Source organism: Pipistrellus kuhlii, unplaced genomic scaffold (assembly GCF_014108245.1).
Source record: "Pipistrellus kuhlii isolate mPipKuh1 unplaced genomic scaffold, mPipKuh1.p scaffold_m20_p_3, whole genome shotgun sequence".
Lineage (NCBI taxonomy): Eukaryota > Metazoa > Chordata > Mammalia > Chiroptera > Vespertilionidae > Pipistrellus > Pipistrellus kuhlii.
In genome coordinates this window covers 36,070,685-36,096,264 of record NW_023425529.1, presented here as the reverse complement: position 1 = coordinate 36,096,264, position 25,580 = coordinate 36,070,685, and the positions used below count along the sequence as shown (strand labels likewise).

Here is a 25,580-nt window from a genome sequence, read left to right as displayed (position 1 = left end):
ATTTGTTGGGAACACAAATTTTGAAGGGTTTTGTTGCAAATTAATGGGTAGGTATTTGTAGGGAACAATAAATGAAGACTTTGTGAAGGCAATTTACTTTATATAGATGGAAAATAAGCAAAATAATGTGGGTGTCAGAAAATATTCTAGAATCTTTTTTAAGTAATTGAGTATCAGATCACACCCTGCATTATCATGTTCCAGACATCTACAGTTTGTTTTATGGCTGCTATACAATTATACATGTGTTCAAGATCATTGCAGAAAATGACAGGTATGACTCCAAAAATAATGTCTCCACACCTGAGAGAAGTCCCTGGGAGAACATATGACTTTCACGGCTTTTGACAGACAAAAAAGAATAGAAATGAATCTAGAATGATCAGTCTGCTTTAGAAATGGGATAATGCTAATACATTTTCTTCTATCAGAGTAAGCCAGTAAAACTAATTGAATATTCACATGTGCTGCCACACCTATATGAATTACACTTGGTCTGTGAACTTGTTTATCCATTCAACATTGGGTTTTATTGCATTAAATTAGATTACTAAAATATTTAAGGTGGACAAATCCTAAAGCACATCATTTGAAAAATTCAGACAGACCTTGAAATTAGCACAGAAGAAAAAGCAAGCAATGGAAATTCTATTGGTCATCTGGATTATATGAAGTAGAGAAACACAATTTTGGAGTTTAATCAACTTTCATTGTAAAGGAAAAGATTTTGTTAATTTCTGTGTATATCAGACAGGAAGTAGTTTATTCATTCCTAACTAGAAACAGAAGTGTCTTCACTCAGGGACTCAGTTTTCCTTTCAATTTCCCAACTAAATTGCTCACATTTCCTTAAAGCATATTTAAAACTTTGGTTTAAAAGGATTTACCACTGTGTTTATGCAGCAGGTAGTCATGTATAAGTCAATGAAAGGAAAACTTCTTTAAGGATTATGTACTTCCTGGCTATAAAAAGGCTGAACAGCTGTTCAGGGATCCTGCAGTTACTCATAAACATCCTCTTGGAAAAGCGCTGCCCTTCCAATGGGTATTTAGGAGGTTCAGACATTTCTCATAAGAGACATCACAGGTAATCACACTTTGTAGGATGTGTTCGTTTTGTTGTGGTTATATGAGGAAGGTGGAATATTATAGACTCTTGACAATTATACACTCTAGAGAAGAACACATAATCAATTACATGCCTAAGGGGATATTAATAAGGAAATAAATAAATGATTATTTATTACTTTAATAATCACAGTCTTTTTTTTTTTTAAGGAAAAAGAAATTCTTGTTGAGCACCTTTATCATTCTTGTGAGAGATAAATCTTTTAACCTTCATGGTTTGGTTTTTACTTTCCTCTGTCAAAATCATGCGTGGTTCTATAACTTTCTTATGGTTCCAATTCTACCATGTCAACATTTTCTTCTATCTAAACACCACTTAATTATTGTCTTTTTATCCAATTTTCATTTTAAAGTTCTGCTTCTAATATCCCTTATTATGACTTGATTACTAAAACTCCTTTTGTATTTGAAAAGAGAGCTCTTACAATTCTTTTTCTATTAGAGAGTTGGCAGACAGCTCTGGTGGGCGGTTGTATTGGGGAGATATTGAGCAAAAAGATAAAAAACAGAAAGAACTCATGGACATAGACAACTATGATGATTTTGAGGGCAAAAGAGAAGGAAATGGGTGAATGTAGAGGAGAGTATGGGGGGAATAAATGGTGATGGAAAATAAAATAAACAAAAAATAAAACTAAAAATTAAAAAAAGAGAAAGTCATACTGTTTTTATTTTATTTTAATAGTAGGTAGGAGATTCTTTTTCTGTTATTGCTTTCTATATAATCTTGTACTTCCTACTGGGAAGAATCTGTGGCTTTAAAACTTGGTCTTCTCAGGAGAGTGAAAGAATAATGGTTTTAATGTATTTTACAGAATAAAGAGAAAAAATGTATAGGTTTAACTTTCAACATGTTGCTACAAAAAAATAAATAGAAACACAAAAAGGAAATATCTACAAGAGGGCAAAAATAGTAAAATGAAAGCATGTGCCAAAGAGTGTTTGTGAGACTGGTCACATTTTAGCTCTGGTGCTGAATAATTTCTGCTGTAGGTCTCCACCTCACATTGGCTCGGGTTCCAAAACAATGGCTTCTATAACTTTCATTAATACCAAGTACAAACTCATATTGCCTTAAATATCGTGTCCTAAGAGAGGAAATCTGGTCAATTTTGTGCCCTTCATCTTCACATTTTCCCAATTTCTTTTGTTAATGATGACTATAGGTGCAGGCTATTTCTTGTTATATTTCTAAATACTACTGTCCAGTGCTTCATCTGTAAACATTGTTATTACTATTGACATTTTTCTCTGAGTTTCAAATGAACTCAAATATTTATTTGCTTCATCACTACATTCTAAATGTCCTACCAGCCAATGAAGAGGCAAAGTCAGAGGTTTTGTAACTGTGTGTGTGTGTGTGTGTGTGTGTGTGTGTATTTTAGTCATGTTTACTACAATAGGAAATAATAGTTTTTAATTTTAACTAGAGAAAATTATGACATTTCCCTAATATTTAATTAGAAGAATAAAATAACTGTATGAAAAAATGAGAGCATCTGAAGAGCTTTAGCTTTAAATCTCTTTAAAAATGTAAACTTTAGATTTGCAAGCCTGCAAGTATATTTAAGATTTAGTCATTGCTTCAATCATTCTACTTTGTACTTGGTACTGGAAAGACAAAGATACACAGTACCAGGGCCTCTACCCTGAAGAAGCTTAGAGACTTCTGGGGGAGTCCAAAGTGAGAACAAATAATAATAATACAATGAGGCAAGGGAAGAAGGATGAGGGCACCAGAAATCAAGACCTAGTCCTCACTTAAACAAATAACTATAATAATATCTTGTAATCATCAATTATTTAACAGTTAAAGCAATATTTTTATCCCCATGCTCTTATTTCTACCTCCATTGCAAAGTCAATGAATCATCAATTTGTAAAATAAGACAGCAAATGAAGAAGAAGGTAAAATTGAAGTACAAAACAGCCAGGATGCAATTAAGAACATGACATTAATTAGGCCTTACATACTATCTTTAATTTGAAAAATGGATTACATTCTCTAATCAAAAGGCACCAAAAAGCTGGATAGATTAAAAAAATATAAAGCCCAATTATATAATGTCTAAAACAGAGTCACTTCAGCTTTAAGAACATTCATAGGTTCAAAGTGAAGGGATAAAAAAATATATTTTATGCAAGTGAAAACCCAAAGAGACCAGGAGTAGCTATATTTCTATAACACAAAATAGACTTTAAGTCAAAATTTGTAACAATAGACAAAGAAGGTCATAATATAATGATATAGGGGTCAATATATTATGCAAATACTGAAAACTCTGAAGAGAAATAGACAATAATACAATAAGAATAGAAAACTTCAACAAAGGATAGGCAATTAATTAGAAACCAATATGGAAACATTGAAAATCAATAAGCAAATATTGAAAGTCAATAAAAATACTGCACTTGAAATATACTTTAGACTAATGAACTTAACACACATATTCAGAACATTCAATCCAATAGCAGCAGAATAGATGTTCTCAAACACATATGGAACATTTTTCAGAATAAATCATGTACTATGTAAGTTCACAAAACAAGATGGTAAATTTAGAAGATTAACATCTATCAATTATCTTTTCTAACCACAATGATATGATAGTAGAAATCAATAACAGGAGAAAAGATGGACAATTCACAGATATATAGAAATTAATAACACACTGCTCACTCAGCTTGTGTGGCTAAGTGGATGAGTGTCAACCTATGAACCAGGAGATCGTGATTCAATTTCCAATAAGGGCATATGCCTGGGGTTGTGACTCAATCCACATTAGGGGGTGTGCAGGAGACAGCCAATCAATGATTCTCTCTCATCATTGATGTTTCTATCTCTCTGGGTCCCTTTCTCTCTCCCTTCCTCTCTGAAATCAATAAAAATATATTTTAAAAAAAGCACTGTTCAACAACCAATGGTCAAAGAAGAAATCAAAAGGAAAAGAAAATAAATTGCTTAAAACAAATGGAAAAACAACATGCCAAAACCTATGGGATACAGCAAAAGCAGTCCTAAGAGAGAAGTTAAAAGCCTATATTAAGTTCAAAGTAAGATCTCAAATAAACAACCTAAGGAATTAGAAAAAGAATAACAAACTAGGCCCAAAGTTATTATAAGGAAGGAAATTACAGAAACAAACGAAATAGAGATCAGGGAAACAATAGAAATGGTCAACGAAGGTAAAAACTGACATTTTGAATATAAACATAACTGACAAACCTTTAACAGATCAAGAAAAAAAAGAGAAGACGCAAATAAATGCAATCAGAAATGAAAGAGGAAACATTAAAATTGAGACGACAGAAATACAAAGGATCATAAGAAACTGCTAAGAAAGGAGATATATGTACTGCTATTTGTAATACTTTAAACAATTGAAAAAAAGAATAAAAAATAAAACTGTTGATTACATGATAAAAAAAAAAAAAGAAACTGCTAAGAACAAACTGGATAACTTAGAACACATGAAAAAATTTCTGGAAACATACAACCTACCAAGACTTAATTATGCAGATGTAAAAAAAAGCGCAAACAGATGAATAAACAGGAGATTTAACCAGTAATCAAAAACTTCACAACAAAGACCCAGGAATCAATGATTCTACTTGTGAATTCTACAAAACATTTAAAGAGGAATTAAGCCAACCCTCCTCAAATTCTTCCAAAAATTTGAAGAGAAGGGAATACTTTCAAACTCATTTTACAAGGCCAGTATTACTCTGATACCCAAACTAAGTAAAGATACTAAAAAACAAGAAAAATACAGGTCAATATCCATGATGAATATAGGCACAGAAATTCTCAACCAAATACTAGTAAATTGAATTCAACAGCACATTAAAATAATCTTACAGCATGATCCAGTGGGATTTATTCCTGAGATGCCTGGATGGTTCAACATATACAAATCACTCTATTAATATAATAAAATGAAAAATAACAATCATATGGTCATCTCAATAGAAGCAGAAAAAGCATTAGATACAATTCAGCTTTCTTTCATGATTAAAAACTCTAAACAAATTGGGTATTCTACCTCGCCATTATACAGGCCAAATATGACAGGTCCATGTCTAGCATACTCAATGGTAAAAGGTTGAAAGCTTTTCCTATAAAATGAGAACAAGACAAGGGTGTTCCCTCTCAGTTTCCCTATTGCCAAAGCAGTTAGGCAAAACAAAGAAATAAAAAGGCATCCCAAACAAATAAGATGAAGCAAAATTTTTGTTTGCATGTGTCATCTTATATGAAAATCTTAAAGATCCCGCCAAAAATGTGTAAATTAATAAACAAATTCAGCAGAATTACAGGATACAAAATCAACATCTATAATATATAATAAAAGCCTAAGCGACTGTTACGGTGGAATGATTAGAATGACCAGTTGTTATGATGCACACTGATCACCAGGGGGCAGATGCTCAATGCAGGAGCTTCCCCCTGGTAGTCAGTGTGCTCCCACAGGGGGAGTGTCGCTCAGCAAGAAGCCAGGCTTACGGATGGCGAGTGTAGCCGTGGTGGAGGTAGCCTCTCATGCCTCCAGAGCAGCACTAAGGAGCAATGAGCTAAGCAGTAAAGAGCTGCGAGCAGGTGGGTGGTAAGGAGAGAGTGGTTCCGGACTGCGAGAGGGATGTCCGACTGCCGGCTTAGGCCTGATCCCCATGGGGAGTGGGACTGAGCTGGCAGGTGGACATTTCCCGAGGGGTCCCAGACTGCGAGAGGACACGAGCTGGGCTGAGGGACTCTCCTCACTCCACCCCCCCCCCCATGCACAAATTTCGTGCACCAGGCCTCTAATCTATATATATAAAAGACTGGACGACCAGTACATGCACTGACCACCAGAGGGCAGGGGCTCAACATAGGAGCTGCCGAGCTGAGGTCACTTGGCAGCAGTGGTTCTCAGGTGACTCACCTGGAACCAGAGAGGAGGGATCCTGATTCTGAGGTGCATCTTCTGCGAACTGCCCTTTTGCAATATGGGACCCATTGGAGGATGACAAAGAGCCAGTTTCGGCTGGATCCCCGCAGGCCAGACTGAGGGATCCCACTGGTGCACAAATACATGCACTGGGCCTCTAATATGATAATCATTTTGGTTTCTAACAATAACAAAAAAATATCTAAGAAATAAAGAAAATAATCCCACTCACAATAGCACAAAAAGTGATCATACTTAAGATTAAATTTAACCAAGGATGTGAAAAACCTGTGCACAGAAAACTATAAGATTTTTATGAGAAAAATTGAAAAAGACACAAATAAATGGAAAGATATTCTGTTTATGGATCAGAAAAATTAATATTGTTACAATATCCATATTACACAAAGCCACATACAGAGTTAATGAAAACCCTTTAAAATTCCAATGGTATTTTTCACAGAAATAGAACAATCCCCCTACATTTGTATGCAATTATAACATCTTGAGAAAGAAGAAAAGAGCTGGAGGCAATTCTAATTGGCAAATGTATGAGTTAACTTGGTCTAAACACTAAAACTAAAGTCAGAGATAATATGAAGAGGTGTTCTACTTGGTAACAATTGGTATAATATGGTACCAGACAAATAACCAATGTATATCCGTATGAGTGTATGTACCCTTTTTATAAAAAAAAATATCTAAAATATGGTTGATATATTTAAAATGTTAAAATATTTATAAAAATTTTAAGGAATTGTCTATGAATTTGTCTCATTTTAAGTTAGTACCATGGGACAACTATATAATGACAAGTCATTCCATACTAACAATGACATCCCCACAAAGCTCACATGCGAGGATTCTGTGATTCAAGAGGTAGATGGTCCCTTCAAGAGACAAGATTTAGAACTGGGACCAGACTCCCTGTTAAGAATCCTTCCACTGGATTATATTGCCTCTGGAAGGAACACTGAAATCCTTCTTGGTGATTTACTTTATATCGAAAAAGACAGCTCTCCATTCTTTGCCCCTATGAAAACAGTTTTTCAAAGGACAAGGGAAGTCTTGGGGGGGTGGGGGGGGGCGGTGAGATTTGAAATGCAAATGTTCACCTTAAACACAACCTCTCACAAACACCTTTCAGTAATGCAAGGCAATTATCCGAATGTGAACAATGAGTATCTACAAACAAACACTGAATGTCGGCATTTTGATAAAATTCATATACATCATGTAAAAAATCTCCTTTTTATATCTAGATTCCTAGTAAAATAAATGAACCCATGGTTACATTGTTTAATAATCAGCTTGGAGAGTTAAATTGACTTGTCATTGTTTTCTTAGGAAATAAGGTTTTGTGTTGTCATAATCAGTGAGGCAAAAGATAAATTTGCCTCATGTTTGTTTTATAAAATTACATGACCAAATTAAAAACAATACTAATCTCATTTCTTTCAGTAAGATACTTAAAAGAATTACAATAACTTTGATGACTATTTCCAACTTTGTGGCATTTTTTTCTAGTCACACCTTAAGGAGGGCTTTTTTTTTTTTTTTTTTTTAATAGAAAGTATCTTAAGGAAATTGTTCAACTTAATAGATATGGGTAAACAAATTAATAAATTCTGAGACATCTCTGCTTAGAGTACTAGGGTTATAAAAAATGTGACTACAAAATCTCAGCCTAGATTGAGGGTCAACAAGTATAAAACTAGGACAAAGTATTGTGCAGCTAGGACATTTCTGAAGGTGAAAGTGGTTGCTATTCATAAATAAACTGGAACATCAGCAATACATGGAGGAGGTTTAGGGCAAACCAGGATGCATGTTTATCCTAACATGAACAGAACTCCAATCATTTTTTTAGCTATGTCCATTAGCAAGTCTGTTTACTAGGTTCTCCATGCACATCTTCCATGTTGGAAAGGCAACCAAAAATGCAAATTTTCTTCTTTTACAATTTGGCACAAGTATTTGCTTGGGTCTACTTATTTTACTGTCTAGGCTGTTAACTGAATTATTTTAAGAAAAATAAAATTTTCACACTTAATTCAAATTTTGATTCCCCATCAGCTCTCTTTTCCTTTTCTCCCACTGAACACTTCGTATTGGTTGTTAGGACACTTATAAGAACCAGAGGCCCGGTGCATGAAAGTTGTGCACGGGTAGGGTCTCTAGGCCTGACTGACAATCAGGGCTGATCAGGGCCTTCCGGCTGCCAGCCGGGGCCTTCCTTCATTCCACGCTGCCCCCCTGGTGGTCAGTACACATCATAGTGAGAGGTCGAACTCCCAGTCTCCTGATTGAACTCCCGAGGGGACACTTTGCATATTAGCCTTTTATATATATAGATAGCAGCAAGGACCCAGTAGTTCATTCACTCATCCTGCAAATGCTGCTGAGTGCCCACTGTCTACCAGCCTCTGTGCTAGGCTCTCCAGGAGATATATAATTAGATACTTCTGTTAAGGAAGACAAACCATTTAGAATAAAAAGATAAGTACGTAAAATACTATAACCCAGGGCATAATGACAAAAATATATATTTACAGAATGTGGTATGAGAGTTCAGCGGTGGGAAAGAAATTTGAGAAAGGCATTTGAGTTGAAGAGAAGACCTAAAATAAAGGCACAGAGAAAAGAAATCACATGGCTTCCTTCGAGTATTGCTGCCCTGTAGTGTTTGACTCCATGATGCCTGGGAAAGCAAGCTGTCACATAGTACAAAGGATCCTCAATGTTAGGCAGATACATTTAGAATTAATTCAAATAACAGAGTCATACGGGATGGTGAACAGGGCGATCCAATGAGAAGCGCCCTTGAGGAGGACTGGTCTGACAGTGGTGAGTAGGCTGGACTACAGAGACTATGGAGTGAGGGCCTTGAGGAGATCAATAAATAGCCTAGAGCAATGTTCTAGACAAGAGTAATCAAAGAATAGTTAGTGGTGATAGTAAGGAGGAGCAGGACTCAAAGGGTCTGGATATATATATATATCTATACACACACACACACACACACACACACACACACACACACACACACGACAACTGACTGGTTTGGTTTCCATGATTAAGATTTAAATCTGACATAATAGAGCAAATGGTGGCGTCACTAATCGACATTTCAATGAACCAACTCCAAACTGATGTGAACATCATCTTATCTTAAATGTTCAAGTAATAAAAATATTTTCACACTTCATCTAGATCACTTTTCAATTCAATAAATTTTCCCAAAGAATGAAACTTATGAAGGTGATTTCTTAAATGGATGATTTTATTGCCCCAGTAGTAAGTGGTATAAAATTGTTTTAGATATTTCATTAATAATTCTGAAATGTGACTAGCAAGTGGAAGAAAAGGGACTTGTGAACTATAAAGCACTTAGTGAATTAAAAAAATGGTGGATTCTACACTTTCATACTCTACAAACTATTTTCTCTTTCTCTAGTATACACCACAATGTAAGGAAAATATACATGCTCTTTATGGGTTTTGTTTCATATATTTCTTCCAAATATATTCCTTCCATCATTGATTTTCAAACTCCTTGATACATTTCCTTCTCTCAATAAAAAGAGATCATCAGTCAGAATTGGCTACTTGGGGAGGCACTCAATTCCCCATCCATTGTAGTGGTTCACAAATTTGCTAAGTTATCCCTTGGTGAAAAAATTATAAAGGGATCCAGGGTAGATTAGAGAATATGTCAAATTCATACTATGTATAAGATACTGTGATTTTATAAAATAACTAGAGGCCTGATGCGTGAAATTTGTGCACTGGGGGGCTGTCCCTCAACCCAGCCTGCACCCTCTCCAAAGTGAGACCCTTCGGGTGATGTCCTGTGGGATTGGGCCGAAACTGGCAGTCGGACATCCCTCTCACAATTCGGGACTGCTGGCTCCCAACTGCTCGTCTGCCTGCCTGCCTGATTGCCCCTAACTGCTTCTGCCTGCATAATCATAAAGATGAATTTTCATGGAGAACATTCAAATTCCAGTTCCTTCTTATCTCTCCATGTCCCATCCCCCTCCCACCCCCCACTCCCGCCCTTCCTTTGAAGTATTTAATGGAAACAAATATGGTACTGGAATTAGAACCCTTGTCATAAAGAATATATACCTGTTAGAAAGGTGATATCTGTTGTCCCGGCATGGAGGTCTCGGTTCCTATCCAATTCCCTTATATAAAAAAAGAGGAAAGGTACCGCAGTGCCCGGAAGTGGGTCCATGCGGACAGCCAGGGGATTCTTCATTTATTTGCTCATGGACATTGAGCACCCATTGTGAAACAGGTGATGTGATGCAATGATGAACAAGGCAGATAAGGCCTCAGCCCTCACAGCTTAGAAAGGAGCCACAAAGCTCTCCACATGCACCCAGGGAAGATTTGGCTTCACATATCCTAATGCTGCTCAAATGGATGACTGAAATCTCATTAATGCTTATTCTCTAGTTACTTTTTTTTGAACGAACAGGTCCTTGATTCATATTTCTCTTTTCCTTAACTATTCAAGAGAGAGAGATTACATACTTAAAATTTGCACATATTTGCAGGCACCCAGCTAAATTTTGCAAAAGGACACTTCTCAGCATAGCACAAAGGTTTACTTATGCTTTGCATAAGAACTGCCAAGAGGAAGCTAATTAATATGCTAAATGCACTTTTCTATTTATAGACACTGGTTTGGTTTTCAGTGAACAGTTCACAGAACTCTGACATTTACTAGTCCTTCTTTTCACCTTTAATACCTCTTCAAGCAAAGTGCTAAGTTTCCTTTTCATTCCGATGACAATGCACACATAAGGGGAACCCTTAAAGGTACTTAATTTAGGCTGTTGGATATGTTTTCTTCTTCAGCCTGAGCTTGGAATGAGCAGGAAAAACGATTTCAAGTAGCATTTTTAAGTGGTGAATATCTGCAGGCTCAGAAATGTTGCTTAAATTATTTGCTTGTCTTGGTTAATACAATCAAAAGTTAGTTGTCTTGCCTCAACCAGCACTGACTTCTGAGAGTTAATGGCAAATACTGCAAAAATTCATCTTGCAACTAAAGCAGCAGCAAACATATCTTTATTAGGAGTTGGAAGAAAGAGCACTATATTTCTCAAAGCTTTCCCCTTTAAATTATTTCTGGTAGAGGCTGGATTTGAGATCTGCCTCTGACTTGCTAAGGGCTATTTATGATTTATTTCAACCTTCAGCTGGCTCTGGAGGAACAAATGAGCAAAGTTGAAAATAAAGAAGAGAGGACAAAATACTCAGCGGTATTTCGATGGCATAAACATCCATGAATGGTTGCATTGTTTAAATTTAACAGTATTTTACTTTTTTCCTCTCAAAAATAAAATTAAACCCCTTTATCATTTTTAATTAGAGAACAAGGGCCATCATTTTTTTTTTTTTTTAAAGAAAATAAATTTCAAGCTGTGAGTCTTTTAATGCAGGCTGGTCTTTGGAGACTTTTCTGAGGCACCGTGGGGAAATTTTAAACCCAATTAAATAATTTTCTGAGGTAAAATGGTGATGGCCTATGGTGAGATATGAGTGTCATTAAAATGTTACAGAGGTCCATAACATACCACAGTCCCCAGAACATTGAAACTATCACATCTCCAAAGAAGCCTTTGCGGTCCACCACGGCTCTGAAGGGGGCTGTTACAATCCTATCAGTGCAGCAATCTGCAAGTTAAAAAGTCCCAAATATATATTTACAAGACAGTCAGGTATGTTTTGGTCTATTGGGTTAACGATCCAAGCACTAAAATTCCCTATTCACAGGATAGCCAGATCAGCTTTGGTTCACTGAGCCAATAGTAAGCAGGCCTTTAAAAATGACCTACATAATTGCATAGTTTGCATTTTAGCAAGTTCAGAAACACAGTTCCTTAACACTTTCAGTCTCTTAAAGAGTGGATTTACTACGCTAGTTTCTGTGGATGTCAGAAGCTGTGTTTCACTCTTTGGCCTGTGATATTTTACTTTAAAAAGTCAGAAGAAGGAAAACCACCATAGCATAAAGTATACTGAAGTTATGAGGCAAGTAGTGGAAACACTGATGTCCTTCGCACCATCTTAGTGCCTCCTCCATCCCCATCCAGATGCAATCCGCCTCACCTTAGCACCCGAGTGCTGTGCTGTGGCCTTGGCTTGCTCTGTCAATTTTGTTCCAGTAGCTAGAGGGATCTGGCTGGGCACAGGGGTGGGGAACCTTTTTTCTGCCAAGGGCAATCATTTAGATGATTATAACATCATTCAAGGGCCATACAAATTTACCAGCCTAAAAATTATCCTGCTCTCTTTGGTCCAACATTTAATTAACTCATGCCTAATGCCTTGGCAGGGCCAGGCCAAATGGTTCCATGGGCCTTCTATGGCCCGAGGGCCAGACGTTCCCCAGCCCGGGGCTAGGGCTTCACAACATGGCCCTGATCTTTCTTCTCCAGCACATTGACATCTTGTAGTAAATCCACAGGCTCCTCAAGATAGGCCCCTACTCACTCTGACTCCCCCTCCTACCAAGCACACTCCTGCTTCATGTCCTTTTACTGCCCTCTATCTGGAAAGCCCCTCTTCAGATACCCCCATGGCTAGCTCTCCTGCATTTAGGACTCGTAGGAGAGAGGCCTTCCTGGACCTCCTGAATAAGGTAGCAACACCCCATCTTAGCACCACGCATTTCTTTCTCAAGTACCCATGCTGGCTGTTCTCTGTTAGCACCGAGCATCACCTAACATACTACGTTGTCACTTATTTGATTATTGTCTATCTCTCTCTCTCCCCTGATGGTTAAGCTCCACTAGGGCAGGGGCTTCATCAATTCTAAACTTCAATTGGAACCTGGCATCTTTATGTGCTCAATAATTACTTATGGTGCCAATGAATGAGAGCAGATGGAAAGGGGTCTTCTCTCCTCTTCCCAACTGCCTGGTGGAGAGAGTTCACATCTAGGTTGAGGAGGAATGGGTATCTCTTTCTGAGATGAAGCCCTTTATTTGGCTGCCAGACCTCAGTTCCCTGTAATGTACTGTAAGTGGCCCAAAGCGGGGCCTCCTGAAGGTGATCATCCTGCGCGTCCCTGGCGCTGCTGGGTTGGGATAGATCTCCTGGAGGAGCCGGGATCATCTCTGCTGGTCTGTATGTAATGTAATATTCAATGATATGCTAATTAATTTAAAATTAATTAGGTTTTTTTTTCCTTTTTTTTTTTAACTGTACATAAAGACGGATTAGCCTTTCTAAATCTCCCCTTTAATGTGGTGGCTACAGTCAGCTCCGGCGACAGTGGTGGAATGACTAGATTCCACAGCCTCATCCGATGAAGCCGTGAGGGATGGTGCGTGAACCTCTGTAACAGGCTGGGAACCACTAGGTCGAACCATTATCTTCCCCAACTTGTTAATGATCTCCATGTCTACATCCCCACCATGAGCCAGGCCTGATCTTCTCAACTGCATCCCCTCTCATGATGGAAGCCTGTCACAATACTTCTTTCTTATTTAAATTTTACAGGAACATTCTTTATTTCAATCACTCAGAAAGGTGCCTTTGGCAAAGGAATCGCAGCTGACAGCAAATTAATGACTGAAATGCCGTGATTAGTTGAGATTACAGGCTACAGAGGACTTGTCTGAGCATTTACCACTGTCATCACACTGATGCTGCATCTATTAGTGATTCACGTCCCTCAGAAAAGAGGATGTGCCCTGGCCGGTGGCTCAGTTGGTTGGAGCTTCGTATAAAACCCTAAAAGTTCGAGTGTTTGATCCCCAGGTCAGAGAGAGTATGGAGGCAACCGATGTTTCTCACTCACATCTAAGGTCTCTCTCTCTCTCTTTCTCTCTCGCTCTTATTCCTCTCTCTTTAAGATCAATAAACATATCCTCTGATGAGGATAAACAAGAACAATGAGGACGTGTTTCACTTACAGTAGCCCTATAGCAATGAAAGGAAATCTGTATGTAATGTAATATTCAATGATATGCTAATTAATTGAAAGTATTTATTTAAATATTTTTTTACTGTTAACCTGTTAGCCTAAGCAAGCCTCTCTCCCAAACCCTCCTCCAGCTCGTAGATTTATTTTAATAAAACTTTAAGGCACAAGCTAAATGAAAAGTTGAAGGTAATTCCAGTCCCCAAAATCAAAGTATTCAGTAACTGAAAGAAAAACATTGTTTTATCTTAAATTATTGGGATAAGTGATTCAATTTTGTAAATCATTTTGCATGAATAGACAAAACTTAATGGATATTTCAGTGCATACCAGGGCTTGAGTGGATTCATAAAACTTTTCAATCAACTTAACGGAGAGGATGGGGATAAAATTAATGTGAACAATAACAACAACAAAACTGTCTACTCAGATACGAGGCATCACTGCACACACGTCTAGATGCTGGCCAAAAAGCAATACTGATTTCTGTAATCCCCCGAAATGACTTTTGCAGGGGGAAGATTTCAAATAAACGTCTATTTGCTTTAGGTGAGCTTCGCTGAATCGACTTTATTTGATTTCACATCCTCCTAAGGGAAGAGATTTCAGGATTTCCTGGTTGTAAAATGGAAAAGAACATTTTGCTGAACTTGTATGACATCATCTACTGCATTAAAAGGGCAGGTAATCATGGGCTCTCTGCCTGTTTACCAAACCTTCTTTACCTCCTCAATCTATTTTATTTCCAAATGTCAGAGGAGGCTGAAACCTTTCCAAGATTTACAGACGGCGGGAGCAGATGCAATATTAGGATAAATCCTTTAACTTTTGTGAAAACTCTTAAATAATTAACAGATGGACTTTTGGAATTGTTACATATCACAGTACAGACACTCTGAGGTACACCCTGTGAAGGCTAAACACCATCAATATCAAAGGGTCTGAAAGCATCTCTCTTTCTAGAAAGTTGGTGGAACTGTTCTTTGGAGTACAAATTTGGGTCACAAATAAAGTGAATATTAAATTTGCCAAGGAGAATTAATATAATAAAACTTAATCAATTAAAATTAAAATACAATACAGTGAGTAAAAATAGAAAGTACCATCTTGGTTTTTAATACAATTTCTTTTCCAAACAGTACTTGGAAATTCTCTTCTATTATGGAAAGGAGAAAAAAAATGTGGTTGCCATAATACTATTATATTTATCAAGAGCAACAAGAAATGCGAGCAAATTATCTTTAAGCTTACATTATAAAAATGTTTCCGCATATACTTATAATGCTAGAGTCAAATAGCTAATATTAAAAATATTTATAAGACCTTATCATAGGTATGTACTAGACATAACATTTCACACAGCAATAAATTAATTTTTTCTTTTTTATGCAAAACGCTTCAACCGTAACTTCATGAAGAAATGTGAAGCGGTGTGAAAATGATCTTACCTCATATTCAAAGTCCTCTGTTCTGTCTGCATCAGCAGGCAAGCTGGAGATATACTCATTGTCCTCATAAAATTCATGCTCCATTGGGTGAAGAGAATGGCAGCTATGGGGAATGTAGCAAGATGATAGGAATGGATCAAAAGGGTTGTTTTTGAGATTAAACTGATTTAGAATTTCACTTTCATTTTCTCTGCTTTGCAATGATACCCTCACTATTCTAGCCTTTAAATGAACTACAGCTCAGGATAACCCATTGCTTTTCTTTCTCCTCCTACATGAAGTCCATCAATTTGATTTTCTGAAAGAATTCTGAAATAAGAGCCCCTGGTCAGAGCTGTATTCCCTGAAGGCAGATGTGAGCTCTGTGACAGGCCATGGGGCTTTATTACCACTCTCTGGCCCTGCTACCATTCCCCCAAATGGGACTCGCTCCATACATGGGTGTGCGGCATTTGCGATAGCAGTGTACCCCAAAAGGAGTAATTTTGTAACAAAATGCTATTTCATAATATAGAGCCCAAAACTGTTTTTTGACTTCTGTTTTCAAAGCATACATTTTTCATAACACTATTCCTTAAGACCGCCTTCCTCATTCTCTCTCATAACCCACATTTTCTTCTTTTCGAAAAAGGGCACGTATACAAATATTCATGACATTCACGATGATACCTCATTAGAAAGCCTTCTATATAGGGCACATATAAGCCATAGGGTTCTATAATCCCTGTGGAAAATTCCTGGGGACAGACAGAGCTGATTAAGTAAAGGAAATGAGGGGGATCCAAGACACTGTTCATGACTTTTATATATCCCTTAACTTTTGAGTAGTTTTAAAGAATTGATAGAAGTGCTTTCCAGTTATATGCTATGATAGAGAATATATATTACACCATATAAAGGCTAAGCAAAGTTCAACAGCAAAGGCATGAGGTCATCTCTATTTGTAAATCTTTTTTAAAAAAACATATTTTTATTGATTTCAGAGAGGAAGGGAGAGAGAGATAGAAAGATCAATGATGAGAGAGAATCATTGATCGGTTGCCTCCTGTATACCCACTACTGGGAAACTGAGCCTGCAACCAAGGCATATGCCCTTGAAGGGAACCGAACCCAGGACCCTTCAGTCCACAGCTGATGCTCTATCCACTGAGCAACACTGGCTAGGGCGATCATCTCTATTTCTAAAAGTCAATGAACAAGTCTACTCGCAATAAATCAGGTTCACTGCAAGAGAGACCTCTAAGTCCTGGCAGTGTGGGCATTCTTGAAATATTGGAATTAGTAGTATAAATTAATTCTCTCATCATTAGTTGACAAGAGAGACAGGACCATCTTAGTATCTTCACACAATGTAAAAATTCCACCAGCTTCTTCTCACTATTATCAGCTCCATACAGTGTTAAGGAACGTGGACCCAAATAATAAAAGCACCCTTGCCTGCGGGTCTAACAGGTAAAGCCTCCTTGTTTAATCTGGACTGGCTCTGCGAAGCCTATTTGGGCTGGTAAAAAGTCAAACTTGTTATCTGGGGCATCGGATATGTTGTCCTTTGTCCTTTGGTTAGTAAGAAGGGCGCCCTAGCAGGAGGAACACCTTTTTCATTCAATAAACATTTACTGCATGTCTACCAGATGCCAGGCCCTATGCCAACTGCTGGGAATAGGTGGGTGCGCAACATCCAATTCTTGCCTTATGAACTGGGTAAAGCAGCAAAGTGGGAATTTTAGTGGTGTGATAATTAAGGGGGAAATACAGAAGCCTTGAGAGCATATGATGGGGATAGACCTACTGCAGCCCCGGGAAGTTTGCTAGAAGAGTTGCCTCTAAGATAAGGTCTGTGAAACTTAGGAAGAGCAGCACTGGTTAAAGAAGCCATCAGACCTCTTTGGCTCAGAAGCCTGGCCCTGTTATTTCTTTGTGACCTTGGCCAACTCAACATCTGTGACATGGATATGGCAATAATATAATACACACCTTCCAAAGGTTTGTGAGGACTAAATGAGTTAATCAAGGTAAAGCACTTGGAATATTACCTAAAATATGTTAGGAAAGCTGATAAATGTAAGCTATTATTATTCATTCAAGAAAGTATTGATTGAATAGCTATTCTAATATCAGGCTATGCTAATGAGTATTAAATATTGGTGTGCTTGGGTGTTGTTTATCTTACCCTCTAGACCACATGTGTCAAACACAAGGCCCGCAGGCCAAATCCGTCCCGCCAGGCCTTGCAATGTGGCCCGCACCGCGCTGTCATCACTGCACTCTGCTGCGTTTCCATCACAATGACAGTTTATGACTGTTCAGTAAACCATTCGGCCCGCGATTTAGGCTGGATTTTAGATTTTGGCCCCTTCTCTGATTGAGTTCGACACCCTTACTCTAGACTGTGAGCTCCAGGAGACAGTGACTTTATTTTTGTTCCCAGTTTCATGGCCAGCACCAAGTCCTACTGACTGACATAAGTGGCTATTTAATAAGTAATGGGTGAATTAATAAATTCCTAAGCAAGACAAATAGAGCCTCTACTCTCCTGGAATTGGAGGTTTCAAAGAGTAGTTTCCAAAATACAGCTTCCCATCACAATGCCCTTGGATGGTTTTTGAAGGAATCCAATGCTTGGGCCTCATTATACAAACTTCTTATTAACTGGCCTGAGATGGGACTTGGGCAATAAATTGGTATTTCTTTTCCATGCTCCCCGGTGATTCTAACGCACACACGTGACCCACTAAAACAGACTCACCAAAGCCACTAAAGGGTGGGGAGGTGGCCTGACTAGATCTGTGTTTTACCAAGTGGAGAAAGGACCCGTAGGCAATGAAAATGCAGTCTAAAGAGACTATTGCTCTTATAAACCAAAATCTCAGTAATGTTTGGCTATTTGCTTAAACGGTCATAGGACAAAATGTATGGGGCAGAACATACTTCCAAGACTATACAACTAGGATTGTTTGAATAAAATACCTCTGCCTTTACATTAGGTAAAAATTGGGAAGAAAGATTCCTTCAATAGCTCTTTATTTTGTAGTGATACTTTTTCTCTGACAGCCAAAACCTTTTGTTTACATCTCAATATATTGAGTAATTGCTTTCTTTGGAGAATTACACTTCAATTAAATTAATTTCTTAGCTTCTCCTTTAAATAAGAGAAAAGCAAAAGTGAGAACAAGAGGCGACCCACAGTGGAAGACACAGTGCCAACATGACACTCTGTGTCAGTCCTAATAAAATTCTTGGCAGCTTTGGTGAGAAAAGCTATTTCCCTGACCAGTGCTCATGAGGAGCACAAGGTGTTTGATGACTGGAATTACAAAGATGAACTAATCAGAGCCCGGATTTTTCACTGTACCTCCACCAGTCTGATTCCTGAGGAGACGCAACAGCGTGGGCTAGGGGAAGTAGCTAGCAGGGACAGCTGACAACTAATTGGATGTAGACACAGTGGAGACATTTTCCAAAACAGCACTGAGCACCTGTCCCAATAATTGTCAACTGGCTAGCCTGACTGACTCTTGCCAACACGTCCTCTCAATGATGAATGAAAAGAAACAGGGCTTTGGGAGAAGTGACAGCAAAATACCTGTCTGAGAGCAGGAAGGGACAGATGTCTGGCACCGGAGGGGTAGGTGGTCTGAGCTTAGCCAGGGCCATGATGTGCTCAAAGGTAATGTCCGTCTGAGTGCTGGCGTTCATGAGCTGCACTTCGGGAGCCGCTCCATAGATTGGCTTACTGAGAGGCGTGCGCCTTAGCACCTGGACCACAATGGGCTCCTTGGCATTTCGGAAAGCTTCCACTGCCTCTTCATGGGTGGCCTTGGAGAGATCCTTCCCATTGACCTGTGAAGATAAAGCAACATTGCTCACCTCAGAGGAGAGAACAGAGAGGCTGCTGTGACAGATTAATAAAAGGCAGGGAGGGGATGTTTGAGCCAGCTCTGCTATGCATTTTGTAAAGGAATATTTAATGAGGTTGACATTTTTATTGAATGCTTCACCAACTGGAGAAAGGGGAGGAGATAAGGAAAACAATTACTTCCGGTGTCTTCAGGAAGTATGCCATCAGAAAATGTTCACTAACACCTTCAGTTAGGTAAGAATGCTCAGTATATACTTCTTTATGATTCAGCAATCTTTTGGTGGGATTTTTAAAAAGGCATTTTATTGATTTTGTTAATAGAGAAAGGAAGAAGGAGAGAGAGAGAGAGAGAGGAGAAACATTGACATGAGAGTTGAACATCAATTGGCTGCCTCCTGCATATCTTCTACCAGGGATTGAGCTCACAACCCAGCCTTGTGCCATAACTGGGAATTGAACCAGCAACCCTTCAGTACACAGGAAAATGCCAAACCAACTGAATGACACTGGCCAGGCCTCTTGGTGAGATTTTCAACATTTACTCAAAGTCTTCTAGGCCTAAAATTTATTTTTTTAGGATACTGTCAGATTTCTTTCATAATTATCGTCTTTTTATCCAAGACCATGCTTTACCCAAGATCATGTGCATTTTATCATAAATCCTTTCTAGTCAAAGCGTGTTCTGTGGACCAGCAGAAATAGTATCACTTAAGGGATTATTAGAAATGCCAAGAAGCTGGCATTACCCAGACCTCCTGGATCAGAACTGACATTTTTAAAACGATCCCAGATTACTTATGAGATGCATATGAAAGGAACACTGCTCTGAAACACCTCTGAGTGAGAATACTGTGTCCCTTTGGAGGTATCCTTATCTGTTTTAATGTATATTAATTTATGATATTCCAAGGTAGCCCTAAACACAGCAGAGAAAGAGGTGACATTTGCCATTGCCTCCAAAACTGCTTCTCGGTATGGCTAATAGTTGGTATTTAGGAGAGAAATATTATTTTTGTAAGACTCTGTTTGGCCTGCTTATTGAGGGCCACGATGTTCCAGCTTCTGTGGCACCCCAAACACCACACACTTTTCTGAACACTCTCTTGAGGGTCAGTATAGGCCACTCTCAAATAGTTGTCAATTTATTTCCCTGAAATGGGTCCTGATAACACAGTCTCTTAATGGGAGTTCTGTTTTAATAAAGGACTATGGAATCCTGAAGTAGCTTCCCAACTCCTACCCCAAATAATGTAATGCTGGCTTTTGCATATAGGAAAAGACACTTGGGAACACAATACTATATTTACAACCCCTGATATTATACCATTTCTAGACAACTAAGACAGTGAGGCTCTGTGGACAGCCATGCACCAGGAAATCCTTAAAGATCCCTGAAAGGAAGCACAGTGAATCACTGGGTTGCAATCGTAGAGCAATTATGACATTTGAATGAGCACATTCTCTTTCCCTGAGTAGACAAAGAATATGTGTGTGCTCAGAGCAAGTGTGGGAGATTTTGGGGTAAAAGATACAATGCCAGGTAGAAATTGTCATGTCCTGTAGAGATAGGCTTAATGACCTAGAGGAGCTAATTTATTCAATGGGCCCTGAAAGAATTAATGTGCCATCAAAAATGGAGCAATTGAGTTTCCTCACCAGGAAAATATGTCCCAGTACAATTCTTGGATCACTAGTAAGACATTTCAGATGAAGATCTGAGTGGGTGCCAACTAGTGTGTACAAACTCACCAATCTGCACAGTCCCTCTCTGATTCTTTTCTCCATGGACTACATTTTAAAATAATCACCAGCCGAAACTGGTTTGGCTCAGTGGATAGAGCATCAGTCTGCAGACTGAAAGGTCCCAGGTTTGATTCCGGTTAAGGGCATGTACATTGGTTGTGGGCACATCCCCGGTAGGGGATGTGCAGGAGGCAGCTGGTCGATGTTTCACTCTCATCGATGTTTCTAGCTCTCTATCCCCCTCTCTTCCTCTCTGTAAAAAAATCAATAAAATATATGAAAAAAAAGAAAAAAAGAAAAGAAAATAATCACCAAGTTTTTATTGGCACAGCCTTGATGGCACATCATATGTTTTGATGACTCTAGGTATACACAAGTATGTAGACAAAGGATGCCCAGAGACACACTCATCTATTTCTTGATCTATTGTCAATGACAGGCACTCTGGGCTGAGGCTACCACTGACTTCCCTGAGGACATGTTGTCAGCAGATAAGAGAACTTCCAGGTGAAAAAGCAGGACCTAAAAGCTAGCCTCTCATGTTTAGTGTTGTCATCCTCCATGTTTTATATTAGGATCAGTATTTATAAATTCCAGGGTATAGAAACTGATCCAGGGGCAGCTAAGACTGTTCTGTCAGCTCGGAAGAATTGCCTTTTGGTACATAGGCTTCCCACTTCCTTGTGTCTCTTCTATTTAGTGAATATCTGCGCTAGCAAAGTATCATACCCTCCCCTCTCTAAAGAGAACACTTGGTCACTTTATCAACTGTTTAAAACCTACTAAAACTATGCCAGTAGGTTACCTTCTCTTATAAGCTTTGCTAACAGTAGCAGAATGGAAGACAGTGCTCTTTTAAAAATAACTTCAAGCAATATGTTAGGGTAAAGGCAGAAATAACTTGTGGCCAGGGTTTCTGCCAGTCCATAGATGAAATCCTACTATTGCATACATTGTGTGCCATTAAGTAGTAAACAGACAAAATACTCTTGTTCCATTTCTTCTTCTTTTTAAAAAAGTATATTTTATTGATTTTTTACAGAGAGGAAGGGAGAGGAATAGAGATGAGAGAGAAACATCCATTAGCTGCCTCCTGCACACCCTTTACTGAGGATGTTCCTGCAACCAAGGTACATGCCCTTGACTGGAATCGAACCTGGGACCCTTGAGTCTGCAGTCTGATGCTCTAGCCACTGAGCCAAACTGGTCAGGATCCATTTCTTCTTTAAGGTGGCCAGGTACTTTGCCTACATGTTAACCTAGTCTTGGTATTCTCTTATTTCTTATTTGTTTTAGTGATCTTCTAAGCAAAAATAATTTCTAAAAGGTGAGTTTCTTACTTATAATGATTATTTATTTTATGTTCCTAGTAGCTACTTAGGGTCATTTTTGCAAAATCCAGAAATGTACAAAATTTCTGCAGAAACATAAAAATTACTGAAGAGTTATTTAGGCTCTGAGATCATTAGCTCTTATTGTAATGGTTAGTATATGCTGACCATATTAGCGTCCATTCTGCAAGATCAATAGCTATTGATCCTAAGACCTGTACATTCTTTCATTTACAATCATGGCATTTATATACAATTTGGGGGAGGAAGGTTAGAGACAATCAAATATAATCTTGAAAAGGGATAGTCAATGTAATCACTAGTATCTTACTTTTTCATTGGGGAATGCTCTTTTCTTCCAGTTATTATGTAGCTGACCTCTATTTTCATAAGCTGTTTAATAACTCTCAAAGTAAAGAAGTCTATGACCTTTAAAAGCTCTACTGCCTCATGTGATTCCTTAGAAAATGTAAGCACTGATAATACAAAACACTCTTTTTTTCTTTTACTTTACTTCAAGTTCATCAACATACTGTTAGCCTACCAAAAGGTCACCATTTTATAAATTATGCCTTTCACAACAGAAAAAAGAATAGCTTAATTGGAGTTTTCTGGCAGTGGCTTTGCTCAGTTATCATTAGTTAAAGCTAGGGAGAAGAATGACATTGAGAGAATATCTAAAATTTTAATGTTATAGACAAATTTTATAGCAACTTAACAAATAAGATAATAGCAAAAGTTCATTTTTTTCCAAAATGGTGAGATCCTAAACCAACAAGGTATTTGATATTTCATGGTGCCATATATTTCTTTTCCATCATATCCTCTGGCTCCCTTCTTCCTTTGCTTCCTCCCTCTCTTTTTTCTTCCGCTTTACTCTCTTCATCTCAGTCTTAATTATGGTTTTGTATTGGCCACATATAATTTTTATGCATTTTGTGAAATGAGACTGGCGACAGAAAAGCCCTCTATTAAAGGTGTGCCATTTAGTTCAGGTAGTTCAGGGTGTAGGCCCAAACTTGTCAAGGTGCCCAGTGAAAGGAGGGGAGCTCTTTTGCTACAAGAGTCCATGGAAGTTGACTTCAGGAGGAAAAGCTGATGAAGAGGGAGCAAAACTGGTGAGAGGAGATGAAAGGCTATTTGATGATTAAAAAATAAATACCCATGTATTATAGGGTTCGAGTTTGAAGTTTATATGCATAGAAATTTCAAGAAGGTTGGGAATTTTTAAAATATATTTTATTGATTTTTTAGAGAGAGAAAGAAATATCAATGAGAGAGAAGCCTCATCGATTAACTGCCTCCTACACATGCCCTGGGAATTGAGCCCACAACCTGGGCAGGTGCCCTGACTGGGAATGGAACTGGTGACCTCCTTGTTCCTGGGCCAATGCTTAATTGCTAAAATGCACCCGCTGGGCTGGAAATTTTATTTAAACATGGTCTAGACTCTAGAGTAGGGGTGTCGAACTCAATCAGAGAAGGGGCCAAAATCTAAAATCCAGCCTAAATCGCAGGCCGAATGGTTTACTGAACAGTCATAAACTATCATTGTGATGGAAACGCAGCGGAGTGCAGTGATGACAGCGCAGTGCGGGCCACATTGCAAGGCCTGGCAGGACGGATTTGGCCCGCGGGCCTTGTGTTTGACACATGTGGTCTAGACTCTAGAGTAGGGGTGTCGAACTCAATCAGAGAAGGGGCCAAAATCTAAAATCCAGCCTAAATCGCAGGCTGAATGGTTTACTGAACAGTCATAAACTATCATTGTGATGCAAACGCAGCGGAGTGCAGTGATGACTGCGCGGTGCGGGCCACATTGCAAGGCCTGGCGGGACGGATTTGGCCTGCGGGCCTTGTGTTTGACACATGTGCTCTAGAGAATGACACTTCTTCTAAAGTGGTTGTTAAATGGAATGGGTGAGAGGACAGAGAGTCATAATAAACATGAGGAGTATATGAAATAATTCCCTCTATCACTATAACATCTGGAATTTGGATGACTGTGGCCAAAACTGATTTGGTTCTCCTGCTACCAAGCAACAAAAGCAAAACTGAAAAGACTCAGGTGATGGATATTTGATAAGAGGCCAGGGTCCCAAAGTGGAATGACTAGACTCTGAGATGGTGATTAAACCACCTGACTTAGATAAGTAAGAAACCAGTCATGTTTATACGTATAGAGGCAATGAAAATTGACAGTAGCATAAATGAGGGAAGGAAGACACCAATGACAGGAATTCTAGAATAAACAGAGGCATGTGGTTCTTCTCCTAAGAAAGTATAATTGAGATGAAAAACAAGGGGAAAGACAGAGCTATGATCCCATTGTAAGGTACACTGTAAAGTACATACTATATTGTGCGCCTGAAACTAATATAATATTGCATACCAACTATATTTAAGTAAGAAATTGAAAATAAAAAGGGGTTGTCTTAGTCATGCCAGTCTTGAAACAGTTATAAGACATTCAGATAAACTAACAAATAAACAATTGATGAATTAAAAAAATATTTGGTCATGGAAAACCATTTTCCATTTGTCTGGGAAAGCTAGCTGCCAGGCACCTGGGGAATCCTGACCTCAAAAGAAACTACAACCACACACCCCAGAAAATGAAGCTACGGCTTCTTGCACTTATCAGTTCAGGTAAGCTGAAAAATATACTCTTAACAGATATGGAAGAAGAGTCTTATTTCTAAAAAAAATATTACTTTTCATTTTATTGATAGGGATAAGTGGATAGAAGAAAAGTAGGCACTTTTCAGCAATCAATTCAAAAGAAGGGTGAGTACATTTGCTGTGGCAGATGGACTAATTAATACATAAGCAGCTTGTGAATGTTAAGTGAAGACTATAGCTTTTCTCATGTAAAGCATATCACAGCAATGTTTGATGAAGCTTCTGTTTAATGAACAATCTACCCTTTTGGTTAAATTGCAAAATCTGGGCCACTCATCAACAACCTCCCAAGAGTGACTGGTGGCCTCAGCTTGTATATGAGCTGTTCTGCTAGGATTATTCCTCCAAATCTAGCCTCATGCAAAATTTTCTTGAGTATCAGAAAACAAACAGGCTTTCTCTTCCCCTTTGAAGTGCAAACAAGTACATGAATAACCTTGTCACCCTGGTGAGTTGCCATTTCTAGAGTCAGCTGTTTGAGAATGATGAGGATTTCCAAATCTCTGTGCCTCTAAC

At 38.4% G+C, this 25,580-nt stretch overlaps 1 protein-coding gene across 1 annotated transcript in view; it reads right to left on the bottom strand.

Annotated features, from left to right (window-relative positions):
* The window catches only part of PDZRN4 (PDZ domain containing ring finger 4), a 338,913-nt gene that overhangs the window by 44,643 nt on the left and 268,690 nt on the right, over positions 1-25,580 (bottom strand). The window contains 2 exon segments of the mRNA XM_036457791.2: positions 15,450-15,552; positions 19,033-19,289. Coding sequence (XP_036313684.1) covers positions 15,450-15,552; positions 19,033-19,289 — 360 coding nt within the window.